At 36.4% G+C, this 13,706-nt stretch overlaps 1 protein-coding gene across 12 annotated transcripts in view; it reads left to right on the top strand.

The window, feature by feature from the left end:
* Positions 1–13,706, top strand: part of TACC2 (transforming acidic coiled-coil containing protein 2) — a 170,062-nt gene that overhangs the window by 26,501 nt on the left and 129,855 nt on the right. For 7 of the 12 annotated variants that reach the window (XM_087932594.1, XM_087932591.1, XM_087932589.1 and 4 more), the window contains 2 exons: positions 178–365; positions 959–1,084. In XM_087932594.1, coding sequence (XP_087788720.1) covers positions 178–365; positions 959–1,084 — 314 coding nt within the window. Of the gene's footprint in view, positions 1–177; positions 366–958; positions 1,085–7,806; positions 13,318–13,706 lie in introns of those variants that run through there. The other 5 variants (XM_087932588.1, XM_087932587.1, XM_087932586.1 and 2 more) reach the window with 1 other exon arrangement.

Here is a 13,706-nt window from a genome sequence, read left to right as displayed (position 1 = left end):
CACAACACCATAGTTCCAGACCTTTATTTTATGATTATTTGCTTATTCATTATTTGTCTTTGAACAACATTAAAATAAGACATTTCTACAGGATACAATTTTTATTTTGCTATTTAAAAAAGAAGTATTGGTTGTTTGCTTTTTAACTAAAACTCATGTTTTGTTTTCTTTTCCCAGGAGGGCCCTTCAGTTCCAAAATCAACAGAGCCACTTAATACTGAGAGAGAAATAAAAACTAAAAAGTCAAGGAAAAAGAGCAGAGATAAATCATTCAATCAAGATGACTTGGACACATTACCATCAGATTCTGCAGTTTCATTACCACTGCCAGATGATAGTTTCTCATTAACTGCAGAAGATACAAGGTAGGCAGAATATGTTTTTTCTTTGTTAGTGAAGTAAGTAATTGGAAGGCATATCACATTTAAAGTTTCCAGGAAGTTGTTGCCTGGGGAATCTACTCCAGTAACTCAACTAACATTACAAATTAAACGTCACTTATTACTCAACTCCTTTTATATATCCATGGGCAATACAAGAACGTAATAGAATCCTATTAATATCATTTCAGTACATGCATATGATGACCAAAGCTATCTTATCCAAAGTAGCACTTTGGAATTAAGGAACAGGACACATTATTTTGAATGAAGAAAGAATCAAATAATGACCTGCTTTATGTGGTACTACAACTAAACTACAAAGTGTCATAAGATCCCAAGTCCAGTCTGATAAGCTGGACAGATTGATTTCCCATTCCATATCTTCATCACTGTGGGAAGAGACCAAAGGCCTATTTTTTTTTAAAAAAAAAGGATGGGCAGATATAAAAGTTCATTGATTTAAATCACAAATGTCTGATAATATTGTGTGCCAAATTGATTTTTCCATTTTAAATTTGGTGTTAAGAATTGTGGATGTGTTCCTTTTTCTACAACCCCTTTTCTTTTTCTGGCAGTGGAAATTGGCCTCGAGTGTTTAACTTGGAAGAAAGGGAGTCCCATCAATCCCTAATCCCAAATAATCTATTTGCTGGAATTGATATAAATGAAGAGTTAAAGACCCAGAATCCTCTCCTGAGCAGGTATAGCTAATTTAAGAAAATGTCCTTGGTTTTTGTGTAATTATGAATTTGGATTTGCATCTTGTTTATGGATTTAAAAAAAACCATTCTGGCCTTTTAAGCCTTCTTTACATTGTTTTTGACTGTTTATTAGATTTGGGCTTTCTAAATGACAGAGTGCTGCCTGACTTCTGCATGTTTCTGAAGCCTCAGTCTTGGTTTTCTTACCTTTTTGTTTTTAATTGTTTTGTTCAAATACTGGCATGAGAAAAGTAAAATGCATTAATGAGGAAATGCAGTACAAGTCTGTTAGCTTACTGAAACCTGAATTTTCACACTCTCATGATTTTAAACCACATAAAGCAAAGTGTGGAAACACTGCAATTGGAACAGAATTATTTTTTCTTACACCTGCTAGTTTTTCATTGTGAAAGATTTCTTGTTCTTAAAAACACACTTATTTTATAAATGTGTATGTTTCCTGAGACACATTGCTCATGTAAAATGATAAATAAAAATTGCACAATGATAAAATTTTCCTTTGCAAGCAAGTTACAAACCACTTCTAATGACCTGAGTTTCAAGAACCCAAGTTTTTTAAAGACACAATAACTCCCCTTCATATGTTAAGTGCATGAAGTAGAGATAACATATGTAAAGAAGACATTCTCCCTTCATTTGAAGAGCTTATCTCCCCCTCACCTTCTTATAACTAGTTTGAGCACAAATGTTTAGAAAGAGAAATGTTGGTGTATTTGTTGTTGAGATTACGATTCCTTGTAGGTTTTCCATTTTGGTCTAAATTCATGCTGGGTAGCAATTGTAAAACTTCATAACATATATAACAGTGGCTGAGTTTTATGTTACTTGTATTTTGGAGTTACTACCAACATCTCTTAGACGCTAAAAAAAAACCTTCATTCTCTTTCATATTTCAAAATATATAATGCATATTCTTCACATACAGTATGTAGTGAAGCTGTGACTTTCAATATAATGCCACATTGGCATAGGTAATACTGAAATCTACTATGAAGTAAATTTAGTATCTTTTGAAAATCACTAGTTTCCCACCCTCCCTAGATAAAAAAAAAAATTAAATAAAATTTTCCTTTATTAAACAAACAAACACAAACAGAAATTAAAATAAAAATGTTGAACCTGGTACAGTCTTCCTAATATCAATCTTTGTCATTACTTTGCTAAATCAAATAATAATATTACATAATTTAATCCATATACATTAAATATACATATAATCATTCCTTATTTGCATGAATCTTCCTCATCTCTAGCCAACCATAAAATTTGTCCCATGTTTTATAATAATCCAAATCCTCCTTATTAGTTTATCCTTTGTTAGTTTATCCATTTCTGTGCATCTCATGATTTTCATCAATATTTTAAATTCATTTGGGATATCTTTACTTTTCCAATTCTGTGCATACGCCTCTCTGCAGTTATTACATGGATTATTAGATATATATTTTCTTTACCATATTTCCTCATATTGATCCCCAACAGAAAGAACTCTGGTCTATGTTCTATTTTCATTCCACACATTTCTTCTATCCAGTTGTGTAAATTTTGCCAATATTTTTGGGCCTCTAGATAAAATTTTCTGCATGTTAATCTAGGTATTCATATGACAGTTAGAGAAATTATCCCAAAATGATGATGTAAAATATTCCACATTATCTACAAGGAGATACATTGATATTCCAATATTATGACATCACCTAACAAAATGTGAAATGTTTACAGCTGGCTAAATTTTGTTAGTTTAATGTTCATACTTTCAATAAACATGAGGAACTGGATTGAAATATAATATAAAAGGACTCTTGATATTAAGTATGTTGTGACTGATGCAATTTAGCATGTTGAATTCTCTCCTCACACCAAAATCTGATTTGATCAGTAAGTCTCCTAATCTTTATCAAACAGCAGTGTGGAAGACCAGATAGGTCATAAACTTTTAAAATCAAATTATATTTGTTACTCCTAAAGCATTTAGGAGTATTTATTGTGATAATAAAATATAAATAATTATGAGCAGGTCTATTCTGGCCTATCCTCTTTTGAAACCTTAGATTTCAGCTTGGACAGGATTTATTTGGCAGTGTGCTTCACTGATTATAATCAGAGACTTACAAAAGTATACAGTTGGTGCAGTGGTTAGAGTGCAGTAATTCTGCTGACTGCCAAGAGTTCGATCCTCACCAGTTCAAGATTGACTCGGCTTTCCATCCTTCCATGGTCAGTAAAATGAGGAGCCAGATTATTGGTGGCAATATGTTGAATCTGTAAACCACATAGAGGTGTATAAATCTATATAAGTCTAAGTGCTATTAACAACATCAGTATGGATTGGGCTTTTGTTGTAATCATCTTTTTCTATTTATTAACATCTGACACTATTACAACTTGTATTTTATTTGGAAAGGACACTGAGGAGATTCTTTTAAAGATAACAAACAAATCCTTAGAATAAATTACTATATTCTACATACTAATATTCTTCTTGTTACTGTGCTTTTCAACAGCTGTAAATGTATATATGTGTATACACAAATACACACACACATACACACACATATGCACACACATACATACTGTATATTTATTCTGAAGAATATAACATCACACTGTTATATTCTTCAAATTCACTAGGTTACTTGCCAATATTTTTTTTCTTTTTAACATGATGTTCAAATCACTCTTCCACACATTCATTATTTATAAGTTCCATGTAACATCTTTGCCATATCATCTTCTATTTCGTCTTTTAAACCCATTATATAGTAGCATGTAATTTTAGGAGAAAGTTATATATTGTTGCCAAATTCCCTTGAATTCCTCCAAAATTAAAATACTTTCCTTTATTCTATATTACTGCATCTCTCTGCCACTTATAATCTTTAGTTTTTCCCTGTTCCTGTTACCAGCCTTCAGGGCAGTGGTGAGATTCAATCTTCTTTTACTACTGGTCCTGTGGGCATGGCGTGGCAGGGGAAGGATACTGTAAAATCTACAGTCAGAGATGGTACTTGCCGGTTCTCTGAACTACTATTTATGCTACCGGTTCTCCAGAACCAGTCAGATCCTGCTGAATACCACCTCTGCTTCAGGGTTTCCTCTGATCATATATTTTTTCTAATCCACAACACTTTCCTATAGAAAGTTTCCTTACATTCAAAATTTTATGTATTCTTAATAGAATTTTAAACAGCCTATAGGAAGTATTCTTAAAATTACTTCAAAGTTTTATTTCCAGTCAATCTGGCCCCTTAGTCTATTCTATTTAGTCTAGTCTATTTCCAAAAGTAATGTGTTTTTCACCATTTTGCAGTTTATTTCAGCTTAAGAAATCTTTAACTTTTTAACCTTACATAAAACTTTTGCTGAGGTTTGAAGGAAAATTACATCATGGCCAGTGGTGCATTTCAAAATAGTTTACCACCAGTTCGGTGAGCGTGGCTTAGTGGGTGCGCTTTGAGTACGCATACACACTTTGCGTACATGTGCACGCCAAACACGCACTTTGCACAAGTGCAGAGGCTTCCAACTCACCTCCTGAAATCCTGCACTCTCCCTGTCACTTCAGTAACTGACACGCGGCAATCTGCTGTGCTGCGCAAAACAGATGCAGGGAATAAAGGTCAGTATAGGAAGCAGGATGGGCGGGTGGGCCCAACAGCTGTTCCAACAGCTCCTCAGAGAGAACCAGTTCGGTCTCCACCAATCTTTGGCGCTACCAGTATGCCAGAACCAGGCTGAACCAGTAGTATACCACCACTGATCATGGCGTAATGAAACTTGCCCTTCTAAAGCAAAGGTGCTTTTTCAAGAGGCAACTGGACTTTCTGGATTTTCTTTGAAGACATTTCGCTTCTCATCCAAGAAGTTCTTCAGATGAGAAGCAAAATGTCTTCAAAGAAAAATCAGAAAGTCCAGTTGCTTTTTTAAAAAGCACCTTTGGGACAACCATTGCCTGGATGACTGAGAATCACCATAGACATCTGCCCTTCTGAAGGTTCTTAATATCCCTAAAGCAGTTAATAAACCATTTTCAGAAGTGATTAAGCAAACCCAGTGTCCATTTAAAACTGCACTATATGAGACACTATAAAATCTGCCAGACAGTTTCAACAGTCATTTAGCACGAAGCTTCTGTGAGATGCCTTGGTGCCTTGGTGAGGATACCTGGTCCTCTCCCTCATCTGAGGAGTTTGGGGAGCTCTTTTCTTCTCGGCCCTTGTAACTGCTTTCTATAGGGCAATCTTCAGTCCTACATTGATTCTCTGGAAGTCCGATCATGTGGACATTTCTATTTCTTCAGATGCTTCTTAGTACTATATTGTTTCTTAAGTTTGAGTATGAAAAATGGTACTCAATTCATTTGAACAATGCAAACCAATTGCTGGAGGTCTTATGAATATTTTCCCTTATCAGTGTTGCAGTAAGCTAATAGTCTTATGGAATTCTGAAAGTATTTCTAAATTTCTTTTCATCACCCCAGCTATGATATTAGGTCCAATGGCATAATGGTATGTGCTATATTTGAAAGGAAATGCATGTTTGCATGGCAAATCAAACTTTATGTGCAGCATAATTTGTATTGTGTTTGTTCTCATGAGGCACCTCAATGTATTTAAACATACTCTCTAATCATCTAAAATTGGTAAAAAGTACACGTAACGAAATGCCTGGCTGACAGTAGCATATATTTCAAATAAAAACAGCAAGGACGTTTTTTGAAATGATATTAAAATTGATTCCTGTTTGCATAAGAATATTTGAAAGTAAACTGAAATCAAAGGCAGTAGCACCAGCATATTAAATAGCCAATTATAGCAATGTCCTGTCTCAGCATGTGACTCAGGATTCATTTGGAGTTTGGAAAGGACACTCCTGTTGACTTTCAATGACGTGTCATGAGTCACGTTGCAAAAACTAGGTGGAACCAGAACAAGGAAATGGATCTTACCAGAAAGAAGCTAAATTAAAATTTCATTAATACTGTAAATATTTTTAAAATAAAAAAATACTATTTCATGTTAATTAAATTATTTCCCCCTTGTTTGTATTAATAATTATAACTTAGTGGTAATTTTTGCAGTGGCTCTGAGGGTTTTACCGAACACATGAAGTTCTGAGGTGTACTGTACACTCTAATTACACACTAGGTACTAAATATAGAGTTGTTTTGATTTATAGAAAATCGTTGATCAGATCCGTAAGTTTTAAATCTACTAAATTGAGTGGAATATGCCCAGCCAAGTACTGTGGCCACCACTCTACTTGAAGACTTTTTCTATTTTTGAAGTCTAGGAAGGTAATAAAAAGAGAAACTTTACTAAATTCCTAGCGAGTTATATTACAGTGCTGGTAATCTCTATTTAATCTCATGTCTTGTAACTTTCTTGAATCTGAACTTAATTGTTATCGGGGCAGAATACAGTATTCTCCATTTTTCTAGTGAAAGTGCTACGGTAGTACAAAGTTTGCATTCCCAGCTACTGAAATACATTGGCACTCATAAAACAGTTGGACATACAGCAAATATGAAGAGGTCAGATTATGTGCAAGTCAAGATGAAAGTACCTGACAAGTATAGGCCTACCAGATCTGGGCTGCAACAATCCAGACCTCAAGATTGCAGCAAAATGTTATCCTGAACTTTGCTGCCCTCTAATGATCATCTGCATTTTTGCAGGCAAGATCTGCTAACTGAGGGGAAAATTGATGTTAAGTACCAAGAAACAACTGGTCAGTTTCAATTTAAGAAGGAGGCCACTCAGGCATGATAGTAGGCAGAAAATGGCTATCAAATTAAGGAAATGATACCAGCTTAAGATTGTTTCACTGGAATAAGTTAGAAAAACATGTAGAATAAGAATCAGAATGTTATTTGGCCAGGCTTTCTAGTATATGAAAATACTTAGTATTTTAATTTGTCTTCAGGGTAAAAAAGCATATCATGAATTGATAAGGATCCTACACATTTGTTCAGAATTCAGTATTGCTACACTCATTGCATTTATTCCATAGTAAATTGGTTTGGGATCTAAACTGTAACTTATTACACACAGAAAGCTGCAATATAGAAGTCTAATTGAGGTACATCCAAATGGTATTTTTTGACTGTTGGAGCTATATAATTGCCAGAATTACCATTGACAATGTTGACAGTTACAGTCGCTTCATACTTGAGAAGCACAAGACTGGGAAATGGTGATCTAAATTTTAAACTGGAAGAGTTTTGAAATCCAGAGACCATGGTCAATCTCTATTACTAGGTTTTCATCTAAAATTCAGTTCTGCTCTGACAAATTTTCTATATTCTGTACTCAAAATCAGGATTAATTTTAAGTCTATCATGAACATCAGATGAACCAACAGCCAATTGCATAAATTCAAATGTCTCATACAATAGCACAAAATACCGTTGTTGTGGACAGTATAGGAGATGAAAGGAATATTATGTATGTTCACCTCCTTGAGCTACTTATAAAGTAACAATGGCAGGATAAAAATCAAATCAATAAATAAATGCTACAGAATACATTTGCATCTAATGATTCTCTTGCTGAGTTTGTATATCATTGATGCCTCTGACTTCTTGCCTCATGAAAGCAGACCAATAGTTTTTCAGTGCATGTGCATGTATGGCTTTCAAACTTCTGTGATGTGCAATTTATTGCCAAATTGAAATGAATAAATGTTTCCATTGTTGGCAGCCTAAACAATGAAAGCCTCTATAGTATCACTGCTGAAGAATCAACCAATGAAAACGCTGCTGTGGCACATCCAGATGTGATGGAGAACAACCTGCATGAGGGAGATTCCTTGGGAGCCACGGAAGAAGGAGGACAAGATCAAAGGCAACATATGCCAACACTTTCTGAGCATGGTGAAGAATGCACTGCACTAAGTTTTGAAAGTAGTATTGAAGGCTTGCCAGCCATGAGGTCAAACCCTTCTATTGTGAATGATAAAGACACCAGAATTGTACCTCTTGTTAGTGAAAAAACAGATGCTGAGCGTTATGCAACTACTTTTGCAAGAGAGTCTGAGAAAGATCCAAATAATACTGCTTTGGAGCATATTCCTTCGTTAGATTCTACTTGGACATCAGAACCTGAAACCGAGGAAAGCAATTCCAGGGAATTAGACTCATTGCAACACAGTGAACCGTTGATTGAAGGAGACAAGACACACGTTGTTCAGCTGCCTAAGAGTGAGAAAGGCAGAGATTCTTATACCGCTAAAGAAATCAGACAGGAGAATAAATTAAAAGTGAGTAACAAGGAAGAGGCTTTAATAAAACCAGTGGGACTGAACACAGGTAGTGTAGGCAACCTGGTAATGAAAAAAGAAAACTGTATTCCAAATAATCTAATAAAGGAAAATTCGGACATGAATAAATATGGAACATCTGTTATTGATCAGAGCCTTGTTGAGTTCCGAGGTGTCATCAGTGAAGACAGCAACAGTGAAGTGAATATTTGGAACAATCAATTCCAAATATTTCCAGAAAAGAGTACTAAGGTGCTTGAGGATCCTCCTATTGTATCCACCTTATCCTCAAACACAGCAAACCTGTTACCACTAACCAAGACAGAACTAACCGGTGACTTTTCATCTGAAAAAGAATGGCTAGAAGAAGCTATAAATCCAGAACCAAACACCTATTGTGTGGATTTACCAGTTAGCATAGAACCTTCTGATACATCCTTGTTGCCGGAAAATAAAAACAAAGTGCAAAAAGCAAATACATCTCAGAACACAGCAGACCAGATGAGCAGCAATGAAATCACACAAACTGAATCTATGAGCAGGGTAAATACAGCCTTAGCTGATCCAGAAAATGTTATGTGTACGGTGAAGGAAGAATCTGTTGGGGATAAGCTATTGTTACTTGACAGCAGAACAAGACATTTCATGAGTGTGAGTGACCTTGCTGAGTATAATAAAGAAGAAACTATAATAGCTGAAAAATATGAACATATGTCTTCCAGAAATGAAGAAGATGGATGTCAAGAGGTGCCATTCTCAAGGCAGGTTATACATGAAGATATAAACTGTCCCCAAGAGACGCCACTAACTTTTGAAATGAATTCAAGTCCAGATGCTATCTGGTATGATCATTGGAATTCTCAAGTAAGTGGCTTAGAAACCAACATCAGTAGCAAATTTCTAGAAAGCAACCTCAGTTCAGAATGTAATTTGAATATACTCAAAGATCATTCACCAGAATTAAGCGAGAACTTGGAGCAAAAAACCACAGCCATAAATGAAAAAAAAGTGCCCAATCCTGAGTCATCTGAACGATTACTTTTGCAAGGAAAAGACAGCTTGAAGACTTGTGATCTTTTAAATCCCAGCGTAGAAGATATTCAGCTCTGCTTTCCAGTCAATAAAGAGATAGAGGATGCTGATGGTTCACCGTCTCTGCCTCCTGAAGACAATGATGTTCTGCAAAATAAAAAAGAGGAATCCTGGGAACAGCCATTTGTTCAAAACGCCAAACCGGGATTGGAAGATGAGTTGATGGATGAAATAAATTCAGAGACTAATGCCTCAAATGCAGAAATAATTGCAGTGTCTAAAATGGAACTTGAGTTCCACAACTTAAATGAACAGGCTAGAAGTGCTGAATGCGTTGCAACTGAGAAAATAAACATACCAGAGCATGAATCCCACTCTGAAAGTAAAAGAGGTGCCTCAACAGCTGGCAGTGACCCAAACTCTGTACCTGTGACTACTGCTGAACAAGGCAGTGCTGTGGGGAAGAATGACAGTAATGAAGCAAGGCAGGAGAAATGCAAAACAGAGACAAAAAGAAAAGAAACTGACACAACTTTGGCACAAGAAACCCATATCAAATTGGACTTCACACAGCAAGTGCAGCTGGTACAAGCAACTGAAGAAAATGACCCTAGTATAAAACATGATTATTCTGGCAACCCTTTAGTATCAACAGTTGGAACAGAAACCAGTCCCCAGTCATTAAAGCTTGGAGACTTAGGCGATAATAGCATAAAGGCAAACAATTCACCATTCATGAGCACTAATTGCAAAGAATTTTTGGAAACTCATTCTAAAGACACTGTGGAAAATCAACCAATGCTGGGCATTTTAATAACATCTCCCAAAGTGCAGTCAAACAAAAGCTCAAAGCCCTTTGGCACTGAAGGCGAACAGTGTGTTTCAAACCCAGAAGCTAAAGATCTGGATCGCAATGGTTTTCAAACAGTTGCAAGTTTCCAGGGACAGATCTCTGACCAGACATCTCCTGAAAGGGTACACCCATTGGAATCAAATCTTTTCAGTGGCCATGGGGAGCTTGATAAAAGTGAACTACAACAAACTGGAGACAATCTACACAAGCTCCAAACAGTACTTGGTGGGCCAGAGACAAAACCAACGAATCTATCAAATGATGATGCATCTTTAACACATATTTCTGAATTTGTGGGAAAGGCCTCACGAAACAACAACCTGCCAAATGTAATAAACCTACTGGGGGAAGAAAGTTGTCTTAGCAAAGAAGCCTTAAACAACTTAAAGCAAGATGTTTCTAATTCTCCATTTTCAGATGGGGTTTGTGAAGGAGCAAGGCAGAGTGGGGCATTTGCTGAAAACTCTATTATAATTAAACAGTTGGGTGGCTTAGATGAACTTTCAAACAGCAAATGCACAAGCAATATGGACGTTACAGAGTTTATTCCAGTGACGCAGAAAACTGCTAGTGTCAGGACTGAACAGGCACACACCGTGCAGGGGAATTTAACCTGTGTAGGTGAACATTCTAAGGACAATGGGACTGATGTTAATTTACCAAACAAAGAAGCAGACTTGGATGGACAAAGTTTACATACAGAGGTAGAACGCCTGAGTTTAGTAAATGAAACTATTTGGAACGAAGAGCAAGTAACTTGCAAACGGGACGTAACTTTCCTGCCTTCTGAAAACAGAGGAATGAATGGACATGCTCCCGAATTACCTAATAGCCCAGAAATTCCTTTGAGTGATGCTTGGCATAAAACATGTCCTGTTGAAAAGACTGACATTCTATCTGTTAGCTCTCAAGCAGAAGCAACACCTCTTTCAACATTGGCATTTCTACATGATGGGCCCGGCCAAGTAAATTACCAACCTACAGATTTTATGCATCATAGCCCTAAAGGTGAATTTCAAAAAAGTGAGCCGGAAACTGTGGCATGTCAAGATATCTTTGACACAACTCCCAGGCTGCAGACTCCGCCTGCTACAGCCATCAACTTAAATGATGTTTTTGTAGAGAACAGCACAACCCATCAAAGGAAACTAGGAGTAATGAATTTAGATGATATTCCTTCAGAAGCTGTCCCAGGAAAAGAATCTTACATGCCAGGCCAAGAGCTCCTTTCAGAAGAGCATGTTCTAACCTTGCAAGATGTTTCTGAGATCAAGCAATCGGAAAGAAATTTGTCACCCTTTAATTTCAAGAAGCTGCAGGATGAGATCTCGGCAATTAAGCTAAAAGGGGATAAAAGTGATGCACATTTCAAAGCCCAGCAGCTTAACAGTTCAACAGAATCTCCACTCAGCCATTCAAGTTTAGAAAGGAAGCTTTTGGAACTTTCAACGCTTGATAAGCAAGCAAATTGTAAGGAGGATGCTGCAACAAATATAAGTTGTGAAGATAACAAGCATGGTAAGATTGAAGAAGAAAGCAAAGGTGATTTGATAGAGAAATTCAACCTTCCCAAGATGGAAGGAAATGTTCCCAGGCAGCCTACAGCAATATCTGAAAAAGAACCAGAAATTTCATCTTCTAGGGCATTCGGCATTGGCTTTTTCGATTTCAGGAAACATATTAGCAAAATATTTGAACAGGTAGTACCAAATGTCATGCCTGCCAACTTGCCTAACCTTGCCACTGAACAGAGTCCAAGTGAGAAGGTTAGTCCAGAGGATAAAGAAACAAAGGTTAAGCAAGGTCTGGAAGAAGTTGAAAAAAGCAGTGCAGATGGAGATCAAGAGAATGACTGGAAAACAAACAAAAGCACATTTCCTTTGGAGACTGAAGTCTGTAACAAAGCCACTGAAGAGAAAATAGCACAGGAACAAGAACAGACAGGAATGCTGGCAAATAGTCAGGAATATGATTTGCCAAGTGCCTTTTCAGAAAAGAGTCCTATCGACAAGTATTGCTTAAACAAAAACTCTCCTGCAACTTTCCCCAAGTTAGTTAAGGTGGATGGCTTATGCAGTCATGAAATAAATGCAGAGGTTAATGATCACATTTGCTTTTTAAGCAGTGATACTTCAGAGAACCAAGTTTGCACAGAAAAAGTAGAGTTTCCATCTAGAAGTTCTGGAAACCAAGAAATGGACAATCTTCCATCTTCTAAAAATGAAGAGTCTTTAATAATTCCTGCCTCTACAGAAGTTGTTCCAGATTTTGATGCCACAGCCACTGCTGCTGAAGTAAAGGAAGATAACTTAATTGGTCCGTGTAACTTTGAAACAGATGAACCTAAAGAACAGTTAATGTATGATAGAAATAAAAACACAGACAAGAGAAATGATGGCAATACAGATCGAGCCAAGAATTTAACATTGCCATTTCCTACAGGTGATTTGGAGGGTCATAAAGAACAAACAGATCAGCCCAGGATATTGGTTGGTGAAAATCCTAATTTTTCCAATGAATATACATTACAGAACAAAGCTATTACCATGCTGGATGACATAGAAAGCAATAACTGGCTGCAAAAATCCATAGAGGAAGAGAAGAGACAGGACACAGCAGAACATAAGCTAATTACTTATTTTAAAAATGAAGTAAGTCTTGATCACTCACCAGATGAGTCCAAATTGGGATCCAACAGTGTTCAAGATAGTTCAAGTGTAGAAAAAGCAAATGACATCAATTTGAGCACACCAGAAGGACCAGGTTTTTCTACTGATATTCCTAAAGCAGATACTACAAGCATGCTAATTACCAATTGTGAAGCAGTTTTGCAAGCCGGCATAGACATTCAAAGGCCTGATGTAAAAAGGCATTCAGAAACCCTTCAAGGGATGGAAAAAACTGTATGTAGAGATGTGCAAATGGCTTCTTTAAATCAAGCCAAAGAAGAACCTGAAAGTTTTCAGGATATCCAGGAAATAATATCAACTACTTCAGATTCTGAATTGGAGCAAAGCTTTCCTTGTTTGCTTGAAAACATGGCAATGGAAGAATTACCCCCAGAAAGGTATTTAATTTAAAATTAACTGTAAAAAGAATTCAGTGTATTGATGTTCAAGCAAGATAGCAATTAGGGAGGATGGTCAAGCAATTTTTAAAATTAAATTCAACTTTGTTTAGAGTGTTTTATCTTGCAGCAGGGACAATAATATATTAATATATTCCTACTTAGGAAGAGCTCCTTAATTCTTCACCCGAAAATAATGAACATACTGTATTTTAAGGAAATAATGCCACTTTTTACAGCCTGAAAGTTGTACAAGTGTCAGGGATTTTTGGCTAAAGTTCAACATACACTTTCCAGACATTAAGCTTCTCTATACAACCACTTTTGTGGAATGATTAAGGCAACAGGCTAGAAACTCAAGAGACCATGTGTTTTAGTTATACATTGGG

This window comes from Pseudonaja textilis, chromosome 4 (genome assembly GCF_049901715.1).
Source record: "Pseudonaja textilis isolate UNSWEBS1 chromosome 4, rPseTex1.2, whole genome shotgun sequence".
Classification (NCBI taxonomy): Eukaryota; Metazoa; Chordata; class Lepidosauria; order Squamata; family Elapidae; genus Pseudonaja; species Pseudonaja textilis.
This window is presented reverse-complemented; position numbering and strand designations above follow the sequence as displayed.